A 27,792-nucleotide genomic window follows, 5' to 3' on the forward strand; every position below is an offset into this window, starting at 1 on the left:
TTGTCATGTCAGCTGCGCTTCAGGGCTGAGGAGCAGTGTTTTGTGTGTTGGGGCAGACACGCAGCAAAGGCCTAGTCAAGTAGAAAACCTGTTTTGAAACGACCTGGAGACTGCTTGAATGAATCTGTGGCTAAAATAAACCAGCAGCACCAAGGATGAGCAAAAGAGCGATCACAAAAAAACAAAACAAAAAAAACATATGTCAAGGATGACGCTCATCTGTAATCAAGCAACAGCTTTGTCATTTATCTGTGTAGGGACATAAAAGTCCATACATGAAGTTTCTATAAAAGGTCCTGTCCAATTATATTAGCATTTCTCATGCAGTCATGGTAGCACGGCTAATTTTGGATGACATGGCAAGCTTATTACACAGATAGCTGCATATTAGTGATTACTATCACTGCTGGAATCAATCTGGTACGATTTTTCCATTCCAGGCATGAGCACTCTTCACGAGGATCACTTGAAATGGCACTGGAAATCGAATGTGTAATTTGACTTTTATTGAATGCTTGTGCCTTATCCATGCCAAACCTCTTGCTAGATGTTATCAGACAGCCATTTTCGGGCTCTCACACCGCAGTGTTAAAAATGGACAGTAATGACAGAGGCGCATGCTCACGATCCTGGACTGGAATTACACAGAAGCAGCAATGAGCCATCTGGAACGCGTCAGCTCAGGTTCCTGAGAACATTGCTGTGTTTCCAGACAGAGACGAGGACCTGCTGCTTCCTGACGTTTTGTAAGACTGACATAAATAGTCACTGACACCTGCGAGACATCACCTCCCCGAGCATCATCTTCAGCGGTTTGTGGCACAACATCACTTCAGCTGCCCACACACCGCTATTAACGTGTGACAGAAAAATTATGTTACTGTGTGCTAGGGGCGAAGGACTTATCTGAACTTTGAGTAAGGTCATCAAAAAGGAAAAACTTCTTAGATTAAGATACAGATTAAATACTGATTAAGAAGGGAGTACCTTGTATGTTATTTTTAAATAATTATTAATTAGGGTTAATTATTATTAAATATAAAAATGACATTGCAAATCACTGGCACATACTAATGTGCTTGTTGATTTTTTTTTTTTATAAAGCAGTTCAGTTTTATTTAAATTAATCACGCAGCTCTAGGAGCAACCCTTACGAAATATCTATGAAGCAATAGATTTGTAGATATTCCTAACAATCAGACTGAATGCAGAACAATGGCAGTCAAAAACAACAAATCTGATTGGCTGCTTTGGAAACAGAAAGGGTACTCCATTTGGAAATGCGACAAAGATGGAAAAAGAGGATGGCTAAAACAAAGATCTGTCATGTAAGGAAATGTGTTAGAAATCGAAGAAATAAAATCTGCCTGAGGAAATGAGGTAAGGTTTTAAACTGGTTATTAGAATGATTGCATTTGTTTAGCAATTATTGCACTCCGAACCAGCTTGGCCTAAATGTGGCCAATTTTCTCTCGTTGTGTGGCAAATATAACCAGAGAACTTACAAGTTCTTCATTTAACCACTGGACCACAAGCATATTGTGTCACCCTCCACAAAAAAATAAGAGAATCTGTGACTACAAGAGGAAAAAAAAAAAAAAAAAAAAAAAAAAAATAGAAGCAAAAGGAAAAGGAAAACAAATGAAAGACCCAATACTGGTGAGCAAACAAAGGAAATTATTTGAAAACAACAGCAGTCAAACAATTCAATGCACAGATCAGTATCACAGGAGGAGGCTTGTGTGTACTGAACCCCTCTCTTCAAAAGTCAGACGGCACAGGACAAATTGTGATGAGACTTGAGGTCTTTATACAACACAACCCAGCGAACGTGATGCGTGCACTGTCCCTGAAATAAAACTCCCCTCTCCTTCCCTGCAGGAGAGCGTCTGTCACAGGTTGCAGGTGGGAACTCGGCATCACCATTCAGGGATGTGGGACTGTGGAAGGGGAAAAGCAGTAAACTAGAAGGAAAAACAGTACTTGACAAGCACCTACATTGCCCATGTACTCCGAGAGCAGATCCTGCAGCGCCTGTCGCACAGAGTTGCATTCGGCCACAATGCGTTCGCGGCGGTCGTCTCGCGTGCAGGAGGAATCAGCCATGAGGGCGGCTCCACTTATGATGCTCTCCAGACGCTCCTCGAGAGAAGGCCGGAACCTCTCCTCGCTGAAGCTCAGCGGGTCCACGATGATCTGCTTCTGCAGGAGGAGAAAAAGAGAAAAGCATAAGATGATTAAAAGTAGGAGCACGACAGGAAGATTAAGCACTTTCTCTGAATTAATGCACTAAAATATTGCCATTCAGCGTTTCTGTGCAAAACGAGGGGAGGGTGGGGTGAGATTTATGATTTCACATACCAAATGTCCAACTTCACAAGAGTTTGACAGTTAAACGGCAGTCATTATTGGCTATGCAGCCCGAACAGAATTTTGGAATCTATCTCCCTGGATGCCGAGGCACAAGCTGTGATATTCATTAACTGGACGAATCAATAATTCACAAGATCTGAGATGATGGTCTGGGGCTCCTGATGCAATTTCAGGCCAACGGTTTTTGCTCAATCAGAGGCTGCATTAGCTTGCCTGTGCGCGTCGGCTGCCTTTTAAATCAACTCTATGTAACAGACGGCATCTTAAAAGCCATTTGTACTGTCTTCTGGGGGAAAAAATAAAAAATAATAAAACAAGCGGGACAAAATCAAGCTTAACTGCACATTATGTAAGATCACAGACTCTTGCACATCTCGTGCGGGGTTTTCAGCAGAGAGAACTGCTTTGGTAAACACTGCAGTTAGTATGAGTGCATCTTTAAGGCTACTAACCCTAAACGGCAGAGCAATCGGATTTCGGCCTAGGGCAACAAAATGCAGTTGCGCATATAAAACACTGCTATTTTTCCTGCTTGAGCCAAGATGACATTGAGATGTCCCTACATGTCCTTTGATTGGTACACTCACTTGGGGACATCACACTCCCGCTCTCAAAAAACGAACTTGTCAACGTCTGGTGCGATTAAAGAGACAGGAGACACAAATGTGGCAGAAAAGCGATAACTGCATAGAAAAAAAGGAGGAGAAAAAAAAAAAAAAAAAAAACTGTGGCAGGCAGAGTCAATCTTGAAAACAACATGACAAGGCCCTCAATCCGATGCCATATACATGGTAAAATATTCAACAATTCAGTTGTTAGAATCCGAGTTTATTAGCCTCATCTCATCTGACCTCCTTTACTTGCGTGTCATGTTGGCATGGCAACAAGCCTCTCTCTCTCTGACTCACTGCAAAGTTGCTCCAGCTTCAAATTAAGCAGCAAGAAGCGATGTGGAAAAAATGTGCATGTGTGCTGAAGTTTCTGCACGGTCACCAGGAAATTAAAGACGCACATGATCTGAGGTTCCGACATTCCCATCTCATTTGAGTGCACACTCACGCCCACTTTTTTTTCTGTTAGTTAAACAGATGCCATCTGTTTGGGCAGAGACCCGCCTCTCCTTTGTGAGGATGTCTGGCCTACTACTAAGAATAGAGCAGATACATCTCCAGCTTGAGTAGTCGTATCACACGAATATAAAAAACGCAATGTTTTGGTGCACCAACTTTATAACCTTTATAAGCTGATGCAACATTGCCCATAGCATCACCCAAACTACACACTGATACCAATATTTTCTGATGTTTGCTTTAGTTTTAAGGGCGTTTTGCTGCTCAGGGCCCTTTGTGTTGTATTCACAGAAATACAGATCCCAACAGCCAAGATTAAGGGAAGCAAAGCTGGTTTTACAACAATTATGGGAAACAAGCCTTGGTGATGCTTCAAGATGCTTGGTAATGTTTTCATTCTGTTAGCCACAAGGGCAATTGACTTAGCAGCCATTCACAAAGAATAGAACAGAGGGGTTTAGAGACGTGCCTTTAAAGAGTTTAGCAGGGTGGGGCTGGAAAACATGACATAAGTAAACTCCACAGAGTGAGCCTATTGTGTAATTCAAAATTGTTTTGTAGTTTGGTATGGTGTTTTATGATTTCAATTAATCAATAAATTAATGGAATTAATTCTGCAAATTCTCTCAAAAGCTGCAAAAAATAACCGTTAACTGACATTCAATTCTCACTGGAAATCATTAAAGAAAGAAGGTGGTACTGGAGTAATAATTTAGCTTTCTGTAGATCGATCTGACAAGATGGGCTCTACACAGCATTTTAAAATTCCCTAGAAAAGCAGCATGCAAGGTCAAGAGTAAAAACTGGGCCAATCACATAGTACAGCACAATCAATATAATGGAGGTCCAAGGGTTCAGATAATTCTAGCAGCCGCAGGTACGGATAGAGCTGCAGGCTGCTAGAAATCTCGACATGCTTTGTGCCAAGTATTGATTGGCTAAGGAGGGGGCAAAAAAAAAAATCAGGACATTTGCTTCACTTACAATTAACCGTGTTACACTCTTATCCTTGGGTCACCACAAATGCATCGTTTTGAAAACTCTTATTACATTTAAAACAGTTCAGATTAATTACCTCTCTCAGATACTGAATCTGATGAACCATACGCAAAAAAACTAAAGATCTATAAACTTAATTTTGTTGCCAGCGTTAAATTTTGTCTCGCAGTGCATCCTGCAGCTTGGCTTCACTTGATTAAATTATCACTTCCTAACAGTTTTGAGCTGAAAAGGACAAGAGTACAGCAAATGACGAAATATCTGATACTGTGGAATTCAACCCTGGGCATAAAACGTCCATGATAATGCATTTTGGGGTCCAATCAGAAGCAGAATAAATAAATAAAAAGAGGATGACAGTTCATTGTTGTAGAATGATGAGGGATAATTGCAGCGTGTAAAAGGGAAAAGGGAATGGGAGATGGGTGGAGGGGAGCGAAAGAGTGAGAACAGAGAGAAACTGACTCATGCTACTACACCTACAGCTCTGCAGATGACTAATGAATTCTGCATTAATCTATCAACTTTCAGATGTATTCGCAGTCTAGTGGGAAGATGAAAAAAAAGGGTGATTTCATCCTATGAGAGTGAGGAAGCAAGAACAGACACAAAATAAATAAATAAATGCCTCATAGGTAACTGAGCATGTGAACCCCAGAGACAGCAGATTTTGAAGATCAGAGCTCTCTAAAGTCCCTGAGCTCAGAGCCAACAACCCCAGAGACAGTTTGGAGAAACAAAAGGAGCACAAAAACTCACGAAACAAGACAATAACCCATTACCTCAATAATTAAAGGCCCCAGAACTAAGGATGAGTGCGCACTTTTGCAGAAGACAAAAAAATATAAGAACAGAGTCACAGGGTTTGATTTGATGTGCGAGTGTTCTCTTTAGCAGAGCGACACCACTTCTGACACCACTGTGTGCAAAATCTTTCAACAGCTAATCGAGGCAGAGGAAATCTGATGAACTCTCTCACCACAAGAGACCGAGACAAGTACCTGTGGTGACTGATTTGCTGCAAATTTAACAGGAAGGTGCCGAAAAGGTTCATTGCTCTAATTGACTTTATTCATATTGCTCAGGCAAACATATATGATGCATCATAACAGAATTGTTTGTATGATTTGGACTAACAGAAAGCCTCCAATTACGGATGTTAGAGATTAAATGAAGTGCTGTGCTAATCTCCTAAAGCCTTCTCTCATCATTATTTAATGACGGAAAGCAGCAGTAGCAAAAAAAGAAAAAGGAAAAAAAAAAAAAAAAAAAAAAAAGTATATTCTGCACATCAAGAGAAACACAGTTTGTAAACAATCCTGCGTCTTCAAGCTTCATTAGAGGCACCTGCTTCAGTCAGTGCAAAAACTACAGATTCAAACTAATTGTACTTGAGATCAGCAGAGATTTAAGAAGTTTTTATGCTGCTGTCCATTGAAATTTTAAATTAAAGTATTATTAAATGTATTATTCAACAAATGAATAAATAAATGGGTAAAATTCTGCATTTAGCAGTCACTGTGGCTAATGAAAAAATGTTCAGGGTGGAAAATTAACCATTTCAACAATCTTACTTAAAAGTTCAGGTTGCATTTGAAAGAGCAACAAATTCAAAAAGGTAATATGTGCAGGCACCTCATGCTCAAAAACACAGCTGGTGCCATTATAACCTACTTTTTTCCCTTTTATAAAGATCTCTATGGCAACATTTCAGTTCGTGCATATCATTTGAATTTATTATTTCACTAACTGATTGTTTAAAATATTGAGAGTGCAACAGACCAAAAACGGTTAGACTAATGGTTCACATCCTATTCCGGAAGGAGACTAACTGTTCAAAGCGCAAATAAATGAAGGATAGCTAATGATCGCTTGCTACCCTTAACCTAAAAATTATATTTAGAGACTCTGATCTGAACTATTTAAAAAAAAGTGTCAAATCAGGACATAAATGTATTGCTTAGACAGTCAAATTGTCATGCTTTTTCCCATAAGTTTTTGGTGTTGACCTGACACAACCCTACAACAAAAGTTCAAACTTGTGAAAGACTCTCTGAGGTCAGTAGCTCAGCTTTGTTTGGACATACAAATTTAATCTGATCCAATCCTGGATTACAGTCTCCTCGACACAGTTCAATCACACACCGGATTTGTCAACAACTCGCTGCTCTCACACTCTTTGTTGATAAAATTGTGTGGAGCAGTTGCAGAGGGTGATGCAACTGCTGTTAGATCCTACCCACAATATGCCCATCTTCATCACTGGCTACAAAATAACTTTGTGCTTTTCAACAACTCAAAAGCAGAAACTGACCAAAAAGTTCAAAAACTAAACTAAAAATCTATAAAATCAAGCCTCGTTGCATTTTTAGCCAAAGTCTGAAATTAATTAATGATTCAGCAATTAAACATTTTAACACGTTTGGCAAAACCTAAGGTCTACGAGGAGCTGCATATTTGAAACCTTTTCTAAAAATTCTGAATATTTCACAATCTATAATCCCTTGCCTAAAACTGGACCGAGCCATTTATAGCTTTTTTTACACCCTCACTGAAAAGTAAATAAGCTTTCCTGTTGTTTGAAATTAGCACCTCAACACAGCAATGCAATATGGCATCCGTCCCGATACAACTGGCTAAAAAAAAAAAAAGCGCCCATTCCCTAAATGACAATGCTCACAGAGCACATTCCCTTCAATTAGAGGTAGGCCAATTCTCAGTTTAGACTCGGTCATGTTGCTGAATGGCAATTCTTCACTGACACAGCTTATTAGCTTGCTATTTCTGTCTAGATCAGAGTGACTTGCTCAGAAACGTGACATCCAATAGCCCACAGACTTACATCAAAGTTGTTGAGGGCGTAGGCTAGCTCTCCTCCACCTGCAGACTGGGAAAAGCTGGAGTCCTCGCTGCTGGCAGCCTGAGCTGCATTAGATATGCCAGAGACAGCGTGCTGCAGCTGCTTGTAGATGAGGTCCCGGTTGGCCTTGTACGCGGCCACGTCTGGGTGCTGCAGACAGGCACGCGAAGCCGTGTACAGCATTGGAACGTTCCTCTGAAGGACGCCTCTAGCCGCCGCCATTTGGTCCTTGTGATGGACGTCCTTGAGTTCCTGTCATACGAAGAGGGAGAATTCAGGGGTGATGTTACAAGCCTGTCATAATAAGGACATTAAAGAGAACCCCCAAGGGCCCACACATGCTGATAATCAGATCATGACTGTACAGCCTGGCAAATATGCCATGTAGAGACATGTGCCATGTGGAACCAAAGTAAATATGATCACTTATGTTAAGTGAGCGCATTTGGTAATTATATTTATTGCCTTGTACATAAAAATGAGTCAGATGGAAATTGTTTTTTTTTCCTTCAAGTCATAAGTGCCACATTTTTAAGATGACGTGTCAAGTTAATAATCAACAGCTTGCTCCATACGCACTACATCTAGCTGTTTGAGAGAGCGAAAGCGTCCTGCGTGAACGCCCTCTAATCTCTAAGCATCACAAGCATTGCTGTTGCTGCCCCATACTTAAAGTCTGTGTGCAGCGTTGACACAAATTGCTGTCTGTCAGAACACAAGTTATAGCCAAAAAATACACTGTCAACTATGCTCAAACTGGACACAAAGGATTTTGATCCATGTGAAACGTTTTGAATGATGGGGGGGGGAGGTCAATTTTTGTGCTTTCATGATCGATGTTTGCTGTCAAACCTGAGATCTTCCAAGTGTGGACTAGACCTTGCTGAAAATTACTTCCGTTCACAGTGGAAAAAAAGCATAACTCCTAAGACGGAAGTAAAAAAATATATATTTCAAAAATTTAATACCACAGCAATTTGCACCTTGGGAGTAAGGCTGTAGCATCTGCCGACTGATTCACGAACATAAAATCTTAGAAGGGCCCAGTGTAGCATGAGAGAGGAAATCACGCTGAATAAATAAAATGAACAGCTCTTCTCCATATTCGAACAGAGAAATAATTAGCATTGTCAAGTTATAATAATCTCTCTCTATTGCAAAACAACGTACTTTCTATTAATCAGTGTGCTCACCTGGAAAATTCATCCTGAAATCCAACACTGCTGAATACAGCTTATAATGATAAGCCAAAAAAAATAATTCCCAAAGACCCAATTTTCATATCATTTAAATGGATTTTGTCACTATAGCTGCTCCAACTCAGTTTTGCTTTTCCTCTCCCCAACTGGTACAAAGAAAGTTGTTTGTGCGCACAAGCATCAAATCTTTAACTAGCTCCTCCACATGCGAATGCAATGCTATTCAAAAAGTCAGCACATCCTTAAATGATATCTCCTCCGATTATGAGAACATTGGTTTCGAAGAGTGGCTGCGTTTTACCTGCTGCCTCTTGGCTGCCATCATGTTCAGTTTGTCCACCTCTGGTTTCAAGGCTTTATATTGGATACCCAGGTCCTGCTCAGTGCCAGCGTTACGAACCTTCACCAGGCTCTCCTCAACCTGTGGGTCAAGTACAATAAACCATTAAAGAAAAGGCTTAATCTATGGGCTGTTATAAGTGTGACATTTGAAAATCATTATTGCATTTATTCTGAAGTTTTTTTATTTCTTAATCACCATGAAGCTTTATTAATATTTAGAGTTTATTAAAGAACTGGAGAGATTGAGAAAGATCAGAACTTACATAGCTGAATATATAATAAAACGTCTAAATACTGCAACAATTCATTATTTACAGTATATGTACAAATATAATAATATAAGAGATAAAAAAATATAAGAGAGAGAGGGAGAGGAGAGTGAGAGAGAGAACTAAGCTAAACATGAAAGGTGTCAATACAGAATCATTGTACTGAAAAAAGATTAATGACATAACCAGTGAGCCAGAAAATCTACCACCTACATCACACACCTACAAATTGTAATTAGTGCACCTCGCTCAACCACTGTTGTAAAATAAAAAAAAAAAAAAAAATAATAATAATAATAATAATAATAATAATTTCCAACTTGACCATGATTTTAATCTTTCAGTTTATTCTAATTAATTCAACAAATGCATTAGTCCAATCATTAGTACATTTGTCAAAATCAAAAAAGAAATATTTCATGGTCACTCAAGCATACTTAAAAAGCTTCTCATTTGATCATTCAAGCTGAGCTCCCAAACAATTCACTGAAGGGAAAAAAAAAAAAAGTGCCTACTCTTCCACAAGAAAGCTTCAGTTTCAACTCGCACAAATGTTCATCATGAACTTCAAGTGAAAAATACTGGCATAAAAATCTAATTGTAACACTGAAAAAATAATTCACCCTCATCATATATATTTTCAAAGAACCCTGCCAACATCCAACATGGTGAAATCATTTTGTGCACAAACGTGACAAGACCTCTCTACGCTGCATCAGGGACTACACAAAGTGTGATTCAATAGTGTGCAGCTTGCAGAAAACAGAAAGTGGATGTAATCTAGTTTGTGCCAACAACCTATAGACTAAATGCAAACAAATCTAATATAAAACCTAGGTGTATGTGAAACACAAATTGTAGGCTACAGGAATGCTTGCAGCTTCCATGCAGGAATTTCTTTTTAAATACGCAGTTTTAATATTCACACACAGTAACTGAATTTGCCGTGCATATAATTACTGTTGGAGGAAGTTCAAGAAGAGTTGGGCAGTAAACCCAGAGGGTAATAAAAAGCACTGACACTGGTGGGGTAAATAGGACTAAACTCAGGCATCTTTTTGTGTGTTTTACGCAGCCTTCTGGACCAAAGCCAGTTCCCTGTGGTATTCCCGTTGGCTTTAGCTTTTTCTCAGATCCAGAGACTGACGAGGAGGGGTAGAGATAATGAAGAGGGTTATAAAAGGAAATCAGTGGTGGACTGAATCTAAGTGATACAGCAGGGTACAAAAGTTCAAAATAACCTTGCTACCAGCCAACTACAAATGGAAATGCTAGCACCAGTTAGACGCACAACATTTTGGCTAATTTCCAGTCTAAAACTTGAGTTTTAAAAAGTGTCATATTTCAAAAAGACCAGCCTGATACTTTGCCAGAGACTTTCTGCTAGTTGGCATGATGTGAGCCACTCCAAAATGAAATGGAAATTGCTGGGCACATACCCTGCCCATTTTCACATAACCCCTCCAGGCATGTCTAGAGTGATCAAAATGTTAAAAGAATCATTCACCCAAAAATGAAAATTGTGTCATCATTTACTCTCGACAGACACCAAAGGTTCTGGCATTTCTTAAAAGTGAAATGTGACGTGCAAATAAATATTCATACACATGAAATAGATTTGTGAGCTACAGCAGAGGGGTAAGATGAATAGTCAATATAATGACTAAAAGCGAATGCATTGTATCAGAAAACTTTGATTATAGGATGAGAATCATAAAAAAGTACCTGTAAAAGTTGTCTAAGACTGATTAAACTCCATACAGGTCTGAAAATAGACTACCCTTCCAAAGTTTAGGGTCAGTAATTACTTGACCAAAAACAGTCATCCTGAAATATTACAATTCAAAACTTTTCTATTTTTAAATTTATTTATTTTTATGGCAAAGCTAATGTTTAGCAGTCAATTCAATTTGATTTACATATTATTCACTTCAGAAATCTTTCTCATTTGTGGCTCAAAGATTTCTTTTTAATATCAATGTTGAAAACAATTGTGCTGCCTAATATGTTTGTGGAAACCAATATACCTATTTTATTTGAAGTCAAAATGGTCAGACTTGAATTTACAGATATGCAAAAAAACAGGTGAGGGGGAAAAGGTGAGAACTGGGGGCATGAATTTTTATTTTTTAACATGTTTTGCATGCTCATTTGTAGTTATTTTGTAGTTATATTGTAGTATTTTTTATTACCTTACATGTCCTAAACTGTAATTTTTCACAATTTAAAATTTACAAAAATCAAGATTGAATATGTTTGGTCAAAATCACATATTATAAAAGATGAAGTGCAATGCAGGCTATTTAAAGACGATATTGATTTATTAGATGGCAATGCTGGCCTACAATGTGAAGTATTTACGCCCTCTCTCTTCACCATTTTTAGATCTCAAACACATAAATAAATTACCCTTTTTAGACCTAGTTCACTGCAGAGTAAAGAAAATACTACACCAATGTACTAGCAGTTACCAAGTGGTTATTAGTGTTTACCAATACAAATAAGACCAACCTTCCTTTACAATTCTTTATTTGACCAGTCTGCAACTGGCCACAGTTCTTTATTTCCCCTTATAAGATCACAAGTGCCCTTGTAAGACCACACTGGATTTAAGAAAATCTCATAGGTAACCTGTTTTGATCTCAAAAAGGTCTAAAGGTAACGGGTTTGCATCTGTGATTAAAGTACTAATTTACTTTACACATAGATCATAAATGACAGTAAAAAGACTTAAGATAAGCTCTGTGTGATGCAACCTTGGCTGGGAAACAAGTTTTTTCTTTTTTAAGTTTTTGATGAACCAACCTTTCAAAGAGTAAACGTGTGCATATGTCTCACCAGTTTGAGCTGAAGCAGGAGCTGGTACACATCAGCCATATCCGCCAATACAAGCAGATGAGTCACAGCAGAAAGAAGGGCACGTGCAGCACGGACCATGTTGCCCCTCTTCACTGAAGAACAGGGATCCTCTGCAAACTCTCCTGAGGCCAACTTCATGGATTCTCCTACCAAAAAAAAAAAAAAAAAAAAAAAAGTGTCATACAAAAAAAATCTCATTATTAGTTTTAATTCGTCCATTCATAGCCTTCATGATGCAAGAGTAGCAAGGTCAATGAAATGATCATTTCCCAATGCGGAAGTTGACAACAGATAATTCAACATCTGAAGATGCAATTACTTCCAAAAGGGCCTTTTGAAATGCTAAAGACTGGGACCTAATTATTGGATGTTATTTGATTAAAATCTGCTTCTGTTAATTGACCATGATAATACCATCCAAGGTCATTTGCAAGACAACACAAATGCGTAAGACCAATACATGACATATGCATGACAGGAGAAAAACATCAATGATCCCCTGCAACAAACTGCTACATGGTAGGTCTGCTACAGGCGGTAGGTCTGATTCAGCCACCCTGCAGTGTGTCATAAGAGCAGAGCCAACCACTGTACACAAGAACAACCACAAGGTGAAATATAGAACTAATCACCAGGCCAGCGGGTGTTCATGTTCAAGGATAAATGCCAGTGGTTAGGGAGGTGATGGGTTAATTGCATTAGGATGTCATTTTGTGAAATGCTAGATAGAGGGGAAAGTCAGAAGCAGTGAAACATGGGGGTGAAAGCAAAGGCTCGATTCATGTCTTCTCATAGCCAGAGCTCTGTGACACATGCTAGCACACCAAACGAGTCCTTTCAGTGAAGGTCGAGTCCCCGGGATAACACTGACGTCTTATCTGATGTGTCTGCGAAAGGGTGTCGTCACTTGCCTTCACATCTCAGTTGGTTCATGTTGAAACCTTTTCAAAGTGACAAAGCAGAGCATTTTAACAGCAGCTTATAATACTGAAATAAGTGCTGCTGTGTGACCGCAAACCTCTTATTCGACAGAGTTTTAAAGTTGTTTGTCAAATGTGATGGGAAATGCAATGAACGCCACTGTGCAGATGTCCACATCCCACTCAACCCATACATAAAAAAAAGCCTGCAACAAGAATGCAAGTAACAGCCAAGTTCATAACTAGACTGAAATTGACTCAATGAAAAGAGAGAAAAATCAATTTGAGGGGGCAGCGAGTAAGAGCTTTGTGCTCAGGAGGGGGTCTTATTCCTTCCTTTGTTGATGTTTGGAATAATGTGCACAGTGTTCCCTGGTAACAGGAAGCAAGTCTCACAGAATGACGGCAACCAGATTTCTGGGTTATTGCGCAAGCAGTGGTTGCCACACACCGAATAGTATCTCTAAGAACCTTTCTATTTTTACCCATCACTTAAATATAAATTCTCCCCACAATATACCACACAAAAAGAACTAAGGTCTCTGGGACTGTCATTCCCTCCTGAGGGAGCAATCAATAAGACCATTTTCATGGGCCTGATAGTGATCAGTGCACCCATAATAAACTCACATCTATCACTTCTAAGGTAGCGCTCACAAGAGGTCCACAGAGGCTTGCGATGAAATGTTGAAAGCGGATGTCTGAAGAAGGCACAATGAGCATCCAGATACCTTGGAGGGAAGGCAGACGGCATTATCATTCCCAGCATCCTTCATCCGTTCCGTCAAAAGGTGCGAAGCAATCAAAATCGGTTTCTACGGTAAATAAGACGCATTCCACCCAGGAGACGTGCTAATGTTGCACGTATACATGCAGCAGACAATCTGGAGCTGTTAGGGAGAAAATCGTTCAAGGATTCTGTGGTTTCTAACGTGCATTACGCAACAATTACATTTGCCCAGCTCGCAGAACAGCTGGTAAGTCACAGCTGGGTACCGGGATCTCTTTTCAATCTAGGGAAGCTTTAACCCCACTCAATGGTGGCATTATCAGTCGAACCACGCATGGACGAGCAAAACTGCATAGCTGACAGTCTCCCGCACCAGCAAGCAACAGCGTCTGGATTCCACAGCCAATGACAGCATAGCAAAACCAATGTGACATTCCCCGGCATCACAGCAGCGTGCTGGCCGGCGCTTGACAGATTTTACAGCCCAAACTAAGCCAATAAACACTGAGTGCCGAGTCTGAAACTGACAAAGATGTTATTCCAACAAGTGATAAGTGGGTTGAGCCTGTACTCTGCATCTCAGAAGTGCGAAATGCCACACTAATTCCAGGAGAAGGGGGCATTCCAGCCAAGGAAGCTCACGTCAGCCACTCATTTCGAATGAGACCGTATGGTGATGACTTTATGGCTACAGGTTATTACTGTCACAAGCCAACAGACTTGGGTTGAAGTCTTGCATAAGTAAAGCATCGCCCTTGACATCCACATCTGACATCACCTTTGACAACTTGCAGACTCCATGTACATATGCAAGTTGTTTTGCTCTTGTTTTCTCATTCTTGGCAACTGAGCATAAATAAATATATCTTGATGGATCAGCGCAGCAAGTCAAGGCAAGCTGTTCGCAAATGAATGTGACAATCCCTCTTCAGCAGAGAGAGCATAGCCATATACCCAGGATTAGTTAGCAACCGGTGTCAAGAATGCCATTCAATTTTACACCAGAAACTTAAGGCCTCTAAATTCATGCTGATATGATGAGGCTACTGCATCTTAAGCCAAGCGAAAACACGTACCAACTAGAGTGTTGCAGCAATCTCGTATCGATATTAGTGGGATTTTAATCAAAAATGCGTGGCAAACAAGGCGTGGAGAAAAGAGGAGTTGTGCAAATTTGACAGGGTTAAACCCTTCTATTAACCTGTCTTCTCTATCCTCTTTCCGTAAGGAGACATGGCAGAGATACCAACGATGTTCTGTAATGAGAACGAACAACATGAGATTGAATGAGGGGATATACAGGACAACAGTCTTGGGGGAAGTACACACTCCATTGCACGATAGCAGCAACTCTGATAGCACAAGCCAAGCCCTCTTAATTCAAAAATCCATCCGCACATGCAGATAAGCACAGACAGATAATGAAAACAGGAAATGAAACCACTGATTAAAGCCATTACTCGAATTAGGATATTCAACCGTTTCTTGTAGTAGTTTCAATGGCTGCAGACACTTTTAAACGTATCAGAGGTAACACTAGAACTGTGTATTGACATTTGTAAATACACATTTCTAAAATAGAAGCTGTAGAATGTGAACTCATCCACAAATATCCACCGCCCCCTGCAATCAGCTTCCGCGTTTCACACACGCGCTACTTCAGCACTAGATTCAACAACTTTCAGAACCTTTTAGCAGCTTTTTCTTAAAATATACATAAATGGCAAACCTAGTGACTTTTTTGTTTAATAAACCTTAGTTATGGTTAATTTGGAAAGTGCCTCCAGTACTGTCCCGTGAGCTCTGACTCTCCTGGCTTCTGTTCTGTGCAGCGAGCATCAGAGAAGCAGCCGTACTGCTGCAGATTTGTCAGTAAACGAGTACAAAATAGCGTTTCCAAGCAACTGTCGTTGACTATTTGATATTATGAACACATGAGCTGTTAATATTATGGAATTCTTTTGTTTGTTTTTTAGTTACTTAAATGCAGATAGTGCTGCATGAAACAAAAAATGCATGTTGATTTTATCAGGCAATGTCGCGATTATAAAAGAGTGTATAAATGTGTTGTGTTTAGTTACTACTTAGCGTGAACATTTTCCACAATATTCAATCATCGTGACAGTAAAATATGGCATTATAAAGTCAATCTTCTGCAGTATTTCCACTCTCAGTCAGTAGAAAATGTGGTTAACACTAAGTCATATATGGGGGGGAAAAAAAGATTTATACCGTTGTATATCTTGAAAAAAAGTATTAATAAAATTAATAAAAACAAACTTTTGGTCATAAAGCCCAGCAGCATTGCAAGTTTTTAAATCACTTTATGTCTATTTATAAAACTATGCTTCTAATTCATTTTGTTCCTGAATTTGCTTTAAAATATTACAGATGATCTTTTTTAACTTTCATTCAAACATACATTAATCATATCAGACAAAGTCATAAACTGAGATGCTCTGTAGTAAAAATATCCCTAACAGGTTAGGTCAAAGAATAATAAATATCAAATAATATTGTGTATTTAGTGAATTTCTTCTCTATAGGAGTCATTTGTTCTAGATAATGGGCATTTCTTGTGGTAAGTGTAATGTCATGTTTCATGTTATTATACAAGCTGTTTTTACTGACATCTTGCTGAGGCAAAATCACTAATTGAACGATTACATGAGACATGATACATTTTAGAATATCGTACCATCTCTTTGATCATACTTTCTGATGTTCATTCATGTTGATTTCAAGTTATAACTAGCAGTTCATCAAAAGCAGATTTAAGAAATGATATATGTTCAAAGTTAACCCGTGTTATTTGCCCATTTTTTGCGTACCTTGCTTGCGGACATCCTCCACTGCTGCAGTCAGTTCGTCTTTTAAAAACTGGCTCTCTTTGGCAATCTTCTCGCCTTTCTCCAGGAAGTTCTGGGTGGCTGTCTCCACGGAGGCTGCCAGAACGTGAGCCTTCTTGGAGCGGCCTTTCTTCTTGTTGGATGGTCCTTTGTTGCTAGAGTTCACAAGAGTGGTGACCTGCAAACGGTGCAAAAATTTAAGGAAAACAGTAAACAATGCAGCATCTGCAATTGAAATCTGGAAAAGCAGACTGACCTGAGTAACCAAGGGCTCCAGCAGTCTTTCCACAGCCAGTGTGCGGATCTCCAGGCTCTTGGGATCCCATTTGAAGTTGATGTTTGCTGTGTTAATGCTCGTCATGTTACTGAAGAGAGAGGAAAAAAAAAAAAACGATCAATGGATTAAGAGGGGGTCATGAGACGGAGAAAAAAATAAGTAGCCTGGGGCTGGGTCTTTTATCAAATGAAATGTCACATGACATACTCATATTTAGTGTACGCAATCACTAATGATGTAAACAATCCACACTGCTAACCTAAAACTAAACCGCACTTATGCCGTCTGAGTAGCTCTGTTGCCCACTCGGCTATTTTCCATTCAAACAGTCACTGCAGTTGTATTGATCAGCAATCTTGCACTGAAGGACAAGGATAATCAGCCTGCCCTGAGGGCTCTGCTGTTGTTGCAGGGGTCTGTCTGCACTAGACAGACAGACTAAATGGACATTGTTTGCTATATAGGTCAGGGAATGCAGACAAAGTGGGCGAGGTCAGTGTTGCATGACCAACATTTTTGGAATAAAACCTTTGAATTTAAATGTGTCCTACAAAAGTTAGGACATTCAACTTTGGCCCAAGTAAACTGAAAAATACAGAAGTAGTTTTACAATAACAGAAAAAATATATAATAATACAAGAAATGAAGCTAAATGAATAATTTCCATATATACAAGCTCATTTGGGTGGTAAATATTGCTCTTTAGTTAAAATTAAAAAATGCTGAACAAGCAAGAGCAGACACTTGTGTAACATCAAATCAAATCGAAAAAACTGCAAATTCTGTACATTACAATGGAACGCAAGAATGGGGTACCGAAAATATACATTCACTTAATTTACTCAAAAAAAAAAAAAAAGCTCATCTTGGTGAAAACTTAAATAATTCAAGATTCTACAAAGAATTCTCTATCGATTTTAGCTTTTGCCAAGGACGATGGAGGATGGCACGACTAGACTGTGTTCAAAAATCACATTTTGGATGGATGGATGATTCGGCTGCAGTAGTACCGTGTAATATGGGTATTCTCTAGCCACTGAGTGCGCATCGATTCTACACTCGCTGTTGCGGTGCATTTTAGGACTGAGACTGAATGAGCGTACTTGATAACATCCACTATTTCAAACACCACAACAAATGGCTGCCCCTTCAAATACTGCCCTATTTAAAGGTATAGCGGATTTAGGGCCTGGCCTAACTAATCAAGTCATCTGGGCAACTGAAAGTGGTGCTACATTCTTGTCTGACATCACAAGGCTTGCTCTCTCTTGCGTTACCAATATGCAACTGGCACAATCTTGTATCTCAATTATTGTTTTATACACTGAAAATAAACAAACATGTTCCCTCGACACAATACAGAGGTCATTTAATAAAGTACTTTCAAATGTACTCTAGGCCACAACAGTTAATCATTTGGTAAGAAGTTTATTGTAACATTTCTGATCACTATTAAAAAAAAAAATCACTATTAAAACGGAATATTGTACAGCCAGTTACCATCAAATAAATCCAATGAGCTTTTATTATGCAATGTTTCTTTAAAAATGTTTTCAATGTTTATTTTTAATTACCTTTTATCAACAGGTAAAGTGGTAAATGTTATATTTGATAGACAACACATTGTTATTTCAGTAACTGACTGCATACTGTAATATTATTATAACTACACTCCTAAGGGCAGAGCTCACAGGAAGGGCCTGATCCATAGTTTGTGGTTTAGGCGGAGCCCTAAACTACTCGAATGGATTTTATGCTCTCAAATGCCTTGGACTATCATAATAATCGATTTCCAAAATTAAAACATCCACAACAACACATACGATAACACCGACTTCCCCTGACTTGATTAAAAAAATACCTTTAAGAATAAAAACTGCCGTATTTTGTCCTGCTACGAGATGAGCAGCTAACGGCTAACTAGCATTTCCCTACCAAAGTTTTCAGGATAACGTTAGTTTCTGTTTCATACTCTCAAGAAGTTTTAGACCATTTAGTCCTGTCATGGCCCTTGTAAATTCGTCAAAGGGTTACTAACAAAACGTTTACAAAAAGCTAACCGCTGTTTATTTAGTGTAATATGAAACGACAAGAGACAGAAATATCCCAAACATTCCACGAAGTTGGGAAACGAGCTAACAACGTAGCCACAAACACAGTATCCGCCTTTCTGTCTATCTTGTATTCGCAATACAGACATAAACTGAACCAAACGAGAGACGAATTCACTTTCATATTAGTTAATAACAAAAAACAATGCAATTTAAGCTACCCAGACAAAAGCAAAACATGCTCACCAAACTGTTGAAATTCCTGTCAGATTCAAAATGGAGGGATGAGACTTAAAATACTGTGGTAAAGTTTTTTTTCCGCGTGGTGTAATCCCTCCCAGCGGCTAAACCAAAAGCCAAAAGATATAATCCTATAAAACCTGACTAAAAGAGCCCGTTTGAGTGATAAACGTAAGAGTTCGTGAAGTATTTAGAAAGAGTTTCGCTTTTCCCCGTGAGTTTAAGGCGGAGGATGATGGCGGATTCCCAGCAGTCGGTCAGTGTTATCAGGTGTGTTTGGGAGTGGCTCGATACTCGGGTAAAGTTCAGCTGAGCGCGCGGTGGGGGATCTTAAAACGCGACGGTTTCAGATTGAAGGGTGTGAAAGCGGATTTAAATATGCGAAATTTGTTAAGGGACCTTTTACATGTCTATTGATTCGGCTTGAAGAGGAAAAGAATATTCTGTCTTTGTCTCTTACTATCGAGTTTCAGTTCAGCTCTGTTTACGCGCTTTATTTATCGACATAAGAATAGTAGGCTAAAGTAGTTTTAGATTTTCATAATAGTTTCATAACCTTAAGCAACAGGAGATTTATAAATTAATAAAGATCATGCTGGGGGGAAAAAAAAAACAAAAAAAAAACAGCTAAACCCAGCCTGGGCTGGTCTCAGCTGATTTAGGCTGGAAGTAGCGGGTTTTAGCTGGTTTCCCAGTCTAAACCAGTTAAGGTCAACCTGGCCAGCTGGGAAGTGGTCAGACCCCTCTAAATCCAGCCTGCTGACCATCTTAAACCAGCTAAGATAAGGTCTGGCTGGTTTTAGTTGTTTTTTTTCAGCAGGGACATATTTAAGACTAATTTGTTAATGTAAAAACAAAGAATAAGCAATGCTTATGTTACTATCTATATATCTATCTGACCAACCTAGGATTGTTTGCTGGTCAAATTGGCCTGCTTGGTTTTGAAGTTTTGAGCCGTATTTCAGCTGGTCAAGCTGGGTGGCCAGTTTTCCAACCAATTTAACACCAGTTTGGTTAGGCTGAGAGACCAGCTTGCTGGCCATTTGTACACCAGATTGGAAAGGCTAGAAGACCTCTTGCGTTTCAGTTACTCATTATTAATAATGATACTTAATCTCATGGTCAGATTCATCCTTTCTATAAAACAATAAATAGAAATAAATAAAAAAAATATCTACACACGACAAAGGGGGAGTAGGAAATGCAGTGAATATATGAGCAGCTGGTATGAGATTTTTTCCTCAGAACACAGTGTAGAGTGCAGCGCAAATGGGTCTGACTCATATAGGAAGTTATTGAGATGTGAGTCCCAGGCGAATTGTTGCATGAATAGTAATAATCTTACATTTTCAGCAGTTTATATGGAGAGGGCATAGTGCTCTACAATAGAGCCAAGTGGATGATAGTCATTTAATTTATTTCGTATTTTCTAAGAATTCATAATGGTTCCCTGCCTTGAGTTTTATATTTTAGCTGGAATTGTAATGAAGTTATATTTTATGCAAGGCTGTCATATTCATCTTTGGAGCAGAATGAATCTCAGTTTCTGTTTGAATGGTGGTCTCAAGTTATCCTCACCATCAGTCAACAGAGGGAGAGAGGGGCCACTCTGGTGAAGGAGTAATACAACTATCATGAAAATCATACTTTAACCTCTAGTGGAAATGATTACATATATGCATGATATAGTTCAGCTGACTATGTGTCATACAAGGCTGTGTTCATGTGCTTGATAGTCCATTTGGGGGAGGGTAGGTGAACCGATGTGCGAGAATATGACATAGACTATATGCACCGCTAAGCAATTTTGGTAGAGGAGGGGACTGCAATGTGGATGACAAGTACTTTGTCTTCACAAGCCTGAATACTATTGTGAAATATAATGAGCAAATCTGCCAGACCCAGAGTTTTTTTGTTTTTTTCTTGGCGCTTAATGAAGTGGAGGAGCAATAAGCAGGTTATTGGATGGGGCCAGATGTATTAAAAAATAAACATGCGCATCTCACCCATAATGGCCATACAAAAAAGATGACGGTGCATGAAAGCCGATGTTTTATTCGCTTCAATATGTTGTTTTTGCATCTAGTCTGTGTTTTACTGTGTCATATGGCATTTTCTAATTTTCTCTTTATGGGAACATAAAACAGCATTGGGGTAATTGACAGCTGTGTTAATTTACCCCTTAGAAATTCATATTTTCCGCAGGTTATGCATCTCACGGTTGTTGCCCAGTGAGAAACTGCTGCGGTTCCCCCGGAATGGAAATAAATAAATAACTCTCAGACAAATCAGGAGAAGCCAAGTGGTCGTAATACCAATTAGATACGCAGAGGAAATTGCTTTAGTGGTAGAGCACAAACAATAATCTAAACTTAGTGGCAAAGGAAGGTAGAGTGTATTAACAACAATGACTTCTTGTTCTTCAGGTACTGCAGGAAGAAAAAGCCCACTAAATTAGTTGGTTAGACATTAATTAAGAACCTCAGGTGTTGTTGTTGCTAATGCGGATCCATAAAAGACTTTCAAACTCAGGCCAGGTGTGAGTGTGCCGTGTTGAAATTGTATACTAAAACTGTAATACCTTGCTCGGAAGTTAACAAAAGTGGCTATTTATTGCCATGACCTCCTCTTCTTCCATTGAATCCTTTTACTTTCTTAATGTGTATTAGACTAATGGTTCACAGGTGTGGGATTTCAGATCTCTTCTTACTCAACCAAGGACATCAGGTAAAATCAATGCTAATGATGCGAATGTAATCATACCTAGTTAGAAAAAAAACAAGGAAAAAGTGCTTCCCGTATTTTTTGCTGTTGTTGATATGACAGACTGTGCATCCATTCAAACAGTATTTTGGCACAAAATCAACAGTTACTTGGTTAAAGCTAGCCAAATTAAGAAGATGCCAACACTGACAGGTTGCTTGAGATCCCTCATTGTCAAAAATAACACGCAGAACTCCATAAGCTAAGAAAAAAACTCAGCTTACATTAAATACGGGTTCACCTGCAGCTAGGATAAACATGGTTTGTGCCAACAACAATGTGATTTGTGCATTGAATTACTGGCTGTAGAGAGCATGAAACCATCAAAATTCATGAGACCTTTAGAAACCCAAATTGTCGGCTTCCTTTTCAGCTTGTCATGTTAATCGTTTTGCGTATTGGCTGGCCTATGCAGTTCATAATGATATAAATCATTTGATTTTATGGATTGATTTTACACTTTTTGATTCTTATACCAGTTGAGGCTCACTGTCGTTGGCTTTCTCAAACTTGTCCATACTGTATATTCAGTGATTAGGCTAAACATTATATAAACCTCTATAATAAATATATACGCTGTAAGGTATCCATGGGTGTATTTTTAAAAGCAAGGCACAGCTTGTGATAAATTATTCCTTGTTATACTGAAGAAATCTACATTTGTGTCACTCGGAATGAATAATATATTATCTCTGTCGCAATCAACAGTTTAGAGATGCCACTTTCCTTATGGGGGCTATGAAGAATTTTTTTCCAGGAAGGGGTTTTTGTGTGAGAAGGCCGGTAATGATGACTTTAGTCACCACACCCTACTGAGTCATCCTGCAGTCTCACATAGACTACTGTGATGTCATCAGTGAGGGCCCTTATCAGCATGGCACAGTCATTTCTATGGTCACCGCATTCCTCTGCTATGTTATTAGCAGCGTTTGCGGCCGTGTTTCGGGAGAACATCACTCACAGTCAGCCCCGAAGCCATGGATCAGTACTGTTTTTCACACTAACAAGAGCCTTAGAAAATCTGGGCTTCATCCCAAACATACACACAAATACAAATGAAACTTGGGAGTACTAGCACACAGAGTACTATGGAATTAATGATTATAATAAAGTGATCCTGTCCGCGCTGAGATTTGATGTTTCTCATAATGAGGCCAATTGTGGACTGATAAACAACGGCCCTGGAGAGAGTCTATTCTGCAAACGCAATGCTTGGGTGTTTTTCGGCAGTTCAATCCAACCTTTGGGAATGATGTTGACATGCTTTTGCATTATTAAACATCCAACTGACATTTCTGAATAAAGCTCTGATGTCTGAAATCATTGATAGGGGTCCAGTGAGCGCCACCTTGTGGCTCAGAAGTACATGTAGTGGCCAGATTTATTAGAAAGAACTAAATGTCATTCCTAAGCAATAGCAACAAGAGAAATTATGCGCACTTAAACCTGGAGCGCAGAATGTTTAGCATGGAAATGTCAACTTTTCAGCTCCTTCCCCAGTAACTTAAGCCATCCATTCACAAGAACAGAACTAAATGCTCTTTAAATACCGTTCTACCATGTTGTGATGAGCAATTTAAGCTGTGACATTTAATAGAAGTTGGCCGGTCTGTTCTAGGGTCTGTGAGATAAACTGAATATTTGACATAATTTCTCATGCATGGATAAGACTCTCACTCAATGACTTATCAACTGTGGCCTGCTCTTCGCTAACGTGCCTCCGGCAGTCTCCGCTATTAGGTTCATCTGTCGCGCAGCCCTATTTTGTAAAGCCCGTCACTTGGGAGCTGTTCCATTTTACTATAAGATCCACATGGGAGCTAGATTGAGAAGTAGGTGAGTGAGAGAGTTTAAAACACTGTGATGAAACTTGAAATAAACCATCATCGCGATTTTTTTTTTGTGGCGCCTCCTATAGGTCCCTAGAGGGTAATGGCATTTCCCCTGCTTCGCTTTTTATAGAATTCCGAATTGACTTTTGTTCAGTGCCGCAGATTTTTAATTGTATTTCGCATTGACTGGTGCACAGCGAATAGAATATTCTTGATAATGATCTTATAAATTGTTTAATATTCCGTCTGGCTTAGAAAGAAGGAGTTAATGAGCTATTTATGGAGGGTCACATGCATTGAGTCTTTTGACTTGTAATATTTTCCATGTCCCCTTGGTTCCCTTGTCAGCGTTCCTGATAAGAAAGTGTCTTTGATTGGTTGCAGACGCGAGCAAGCATATATACAGAAGCAAACAGAGCATGGAGCAATTAACACTAGACCTAGCAGTCGCCGCTGATCTTCCAATAATAGGGACTAGAGCTTCTCAACGACTAGCGTAGGAAGTGGACTGATTTAAATGACGACATGTCTCTGCCATAAATTTCTGCACATTTCCGCATTCCATGCTAGGCTGCCACGGAAACTGTCATTCAAAGTATTTTGCTATTTAGAAGTCAAGTGGCTTAGAGAGAAAAAAAAAAGATTGGAGTTGGAGAGAGAGACACTCATTTCCTGTTGAGCTGGGTCAATGCAAGTTTTCTGACGGGCTCCCGGTGAGTCAGTGCGGATTAATACAGCGGCTGTGAATATATTGAAGTTTGAGTTCATTTAGGGTCTCACTGGCCCAGTGTGATCAAGATCTATCAAACCCACTCCACAGGGCTTCTGCTTCCTTCAACCTATTATCGACGTGAACTGCAGAGAATTATTGAACAGGATCAAAGAACGCTGTAATTACGATAGCATGATGTCATGCGTATTTTTCATGACAATGAGTATCAATACAAAAGCAGGCTTGTTAGAAGTCTAGTGATGATGATGACTTCTAGGGTTCATTATTTGAATAATAGGGCCATTATGAGTCTGCAAGTCACCTCAAGACAAAAGACACGCTTTTGCTGTAAAATATAGGATTAAAAAGGGTTTCACAAATCTAAGGGCTGGGCATGTTGTGACACTGCAAGCTCCATTAGACTGAAATATAGCTTGGGGCTTTTAAATGGTTTAGCTCACACAGTGTACTTGAGATAAGACATGACCAAAAACTACCAGCAGGGGGGGCTGTTTATGCAAGGGGACCCTGGGTTCAAATGCTTTTTAGTATAACCAACCAAAGTTAGCAATTTTATAGCCAGTGATCGCCGTGCATATACATTTATGGAAAAAAAGCGGCTTTTCCATTGTGATGCAATTTTTTAAAACCGTGTTTTTATTTTCCGCAGGGAAAGTCATGCAAGATTCAAGTGATGGGAAGTAGGTAAATGATGGCAATGTTACATTTAAATCTTCAGATGTACATCATTTGTAATAAATTAAAAAATATATGTTGTTATATTTATTTATCTATTTATAAACGTGTCCACTATCTTTAAAAAGGTATGCACCAAGGCTGCATTTATTTGACCAAACTATGCTAAAAACAATAATATTGTGAAATAATAATAGAATTGAAAGCATTGTGGAAACAGATAAAGTAGAGATGTGCATAAAGGATAGTCTAATAACATACTTTGGTTAAAATGTGTGGTAGTGTTAAACAAGACCCTTTTTTATCTTCTCAAAAATAGTTCTGTTTGTTTCGGTACATTAGGTACTTCTTTATTTCTGGCTTGCTTGGAAGAGGTTGGCTGTATTTTACTTACCTTCAAAGAATCCTAGGTGTATACAATTTTTTTTTCACCTTTAGCAAAGGTTTCCCAGAGGAACGCGCGCGACGCATACGTACCACTTCATCCACCAGAACATCTTCCTCTTGCCACAGGCAGCAGAAGTGGAGCTTCTGGAGCAGTGTAAGGGACATTTTATTACGTTTGCGCATGCTTTATTTAATGTGTTTTGGACTTTTAAAGAGAAACATCTGCCCACTGCAATGATTTAGAAGTGCCAGGACAATGTCTAATTTACCTCGATTGGATTCGTCAGAAAGAAGAAAGTCGCATACACTTAGGATGCTTCAAAGTTGAGAAAAATAGAGCCTAGTTTTCATTTTTAAATATAGTCTCTGCTGATGCAAAAATGAAATGATGCATTGTTGTACAAATGCTAACTTGAATCTGAAACATCAATTTAAAAATGTGATTCACATCATTTTATGCAGATTCAAATCAGTGAATCTTTCCGTCCTTACAATAAGCAATTTTGAGTCTCCTAACTATCTCATAATTCCTATCACAAAGTTAATTTTCCATGCTTATAGGAGAATGTGAACTAAGAAACACCTGTTTTTTTTCCCCTTCCACTATTCAGTCATCCATGTTGAACGCCCAGATGCGGTGTGAATCAGATAGGTCAGAAGGAACAGCACAATGTCACAGCTCTCCCAGACCACGGTGAGGAGATGCAGTGTTGAATTTCTGCCTCATTACTTTGACACATGCTTTCCGATGAGGAAACCTCATATAATGGAGAAGTACAGCGCAACTCTCCTTGCCGGTGGTTTGTTTTTGGCTTCTGTAAATATCAAGAGTTGTTGTTACTGTCGATGTGTCAATATATCACACCGGTGCAGAGCAGCGTGAAGTTCAGCGAGTCACAAGAGATAAAAATGTGTAGCAGAGCATAGACGAATGTCAGGTACTAAGAGGTAGATTTTCACACTATAAGAAAAGGTGATTTTTAAAACCAGACCTTGGTGGCTAAAATAGAATCTCAGTGCAGAACAGCGGAAATCAAATGTGAAGCTTCATTCACAGGTAACAAACAAGCTATGAAATGCTGTCTCATCTTCTTGATCCTTTAGAATCGTCCTTTTTAAAATATCAGTTTGTTGATGGAGTCACAAACCCACTGATGTTTTACAGCTTCTGACGGAAAAGTGAGGCGTGTTTGCCCAGTCAAAACAATCAGTATGCTAGAGTGTTCGGGGAGGTTTCAAGGTCGTTGCTATACAGTTGCTAAGGTGTCCTCAACAATTTAGCACTTTGCTTTACAGTCGCTGTGGTGCTTCGAAAGTTTCAAAACTGTTGCTATGCAGTTGCTAAGGGGTTCTGAGTAGTTTAGTCAGTCCCCAGTAATAAACTGCGAATTGTAAAGCGTAGTTATCAATGAGTGCAAATAAAGCGAAACCGCTGCCCAGTTTAACCCATTCAAATATGTTGAGTTGTTTGGAACTATTAAGAGTTCCATGAACCGCATGGCAGTGAGATGAAAGCATGAAGAAACTCTCGGTGGAAAAAAAATTAGAGATCACATTTGAATGCTGCGTCTGTGTAAATGTATATTTCTGACTAACTTTTTGCACCTTTGATGTTAGCGAGAAATCAGTATGATGGTAATTACATATAGCCATCACCAAAACTCGTTCTATTTTGCTGTAGATCATTAAACTGTTGCTGCCTCAGAAGCCTGTCCAAAATCAGTTTCATGAGGTGCCTTCATGCAAAAACGCTGCCTGCAAAGTCAATGCCTGACAGGCAGTGAGGCAGCAAGTGGTTTCTAGGTTTTTCCTTTAGGTTACAATGCCGTTGCTATACACTTGCTGAGGTATTCTGAGAGGTGTTCTGAGTGATTCAGTGCATTGCTAAGCAGTTGCTAATTTTAGCACATCCTGCTACTACGGTTTTCTGAGTGTATTTCTAAGTGGTTTCTGACTGGTTATAGCATGTTGCCATGAATTATCGGGGTGTGGGGTTGCTATGTGGTTGCTCACCTGCTCAGTTTAGAAGAGCTCAAGCTCACATTTCTATGATATTCTCATCCCCAGATATGGCTTGCCTAAGCAAACCAGCACAAAGCAAATTATAATACAATATCTATTGTCCCCTGTACAGTACAGTACATAAAATCTGTTTTGTTTAGTACCCTCATTGGTTAGCCAAATTTGGCCCGAAGATGCTGCTTCGTACAGTATATGATTTATGTGCAGAATCCATTCAGTGTATTAGATTACAAACCATAAAGGGAAAAGCCAAAAACACTCTTACTGACTATTCAGCAATTCAAAGAAACTGTAGATCAGATGAAGTTTTGTTGAGCAATTTTATATTACTACTCAGAGTAA

At 39.2% G+C, this 27,792-nt stretch overlaps 1 protein-coding gene across 1 annotated transcript in view; it reads right to left on the minus strand.

The window, feature by feature from the left end:
* Nucleotides 1-19,317, minus strand: part of ctnna1 (catenin (cadherin-associated protein), alpha 1) — a 79,492-nt gene extending 60,175 nt beyond the window's left edge. Inside the window, exons 1-7 of the mRNA XM_043256799.1 lie at nucleotides 19,045-19,317; nucleotides 16,727-16,835; nucleotides 16,453-16,648; nucleotides 11,951-12,117; nucleotides 8,803-8,922; nucleotides 7,285-7,554; nucleotides 1,999-2,202 (exon numbers count right to left, since the gene is read on the minus strand). Of these exons, the coding sequence (XP_043112734.1) occupies nucleotides 1,999-2,202; nucleotides 7,285-7,554; nucleotides 8,803-8,922; nucleotides 11,951-12,117; nucleotides 16,453-16,648; nucleotides 16,727-16,831 (1,062 nt within the window). The 5' untranslated portion in view covers nucleotides 16,832-16,835; nucleotides 19,045-19,317. The remainder of the gene's footprint in view (nucleotides 1-1,998; nucleotides 2,203-7,284; nucleotides 7,555-8,802; nucleotides 8,923-11,950; nucleotides 12,118-16,452; nucleotides 16,649-16,726; nucleotides 16,836-19,044) is intronic.
* Nucleotides 19,318-27,792: the final 8,475 nt, after the last annotated feature.

The sequence above is a fragment of the Puntigrus tetrazona genome, chromosome 14 (genome assembly GCF_018831695.1).
Source record: "Puntigrus tetrazona isolate hp1 chromosome 14, ASM1883169v1, whole genome shotgun sequence".
In the NCBI taxonomy this organism is placed as follows: Eukaryota; Metazoa; Chordata; class Actinopteri; order Cypriniformes; family Cyprinidae; genus Puntigrus; species Puntigrus tetrazona.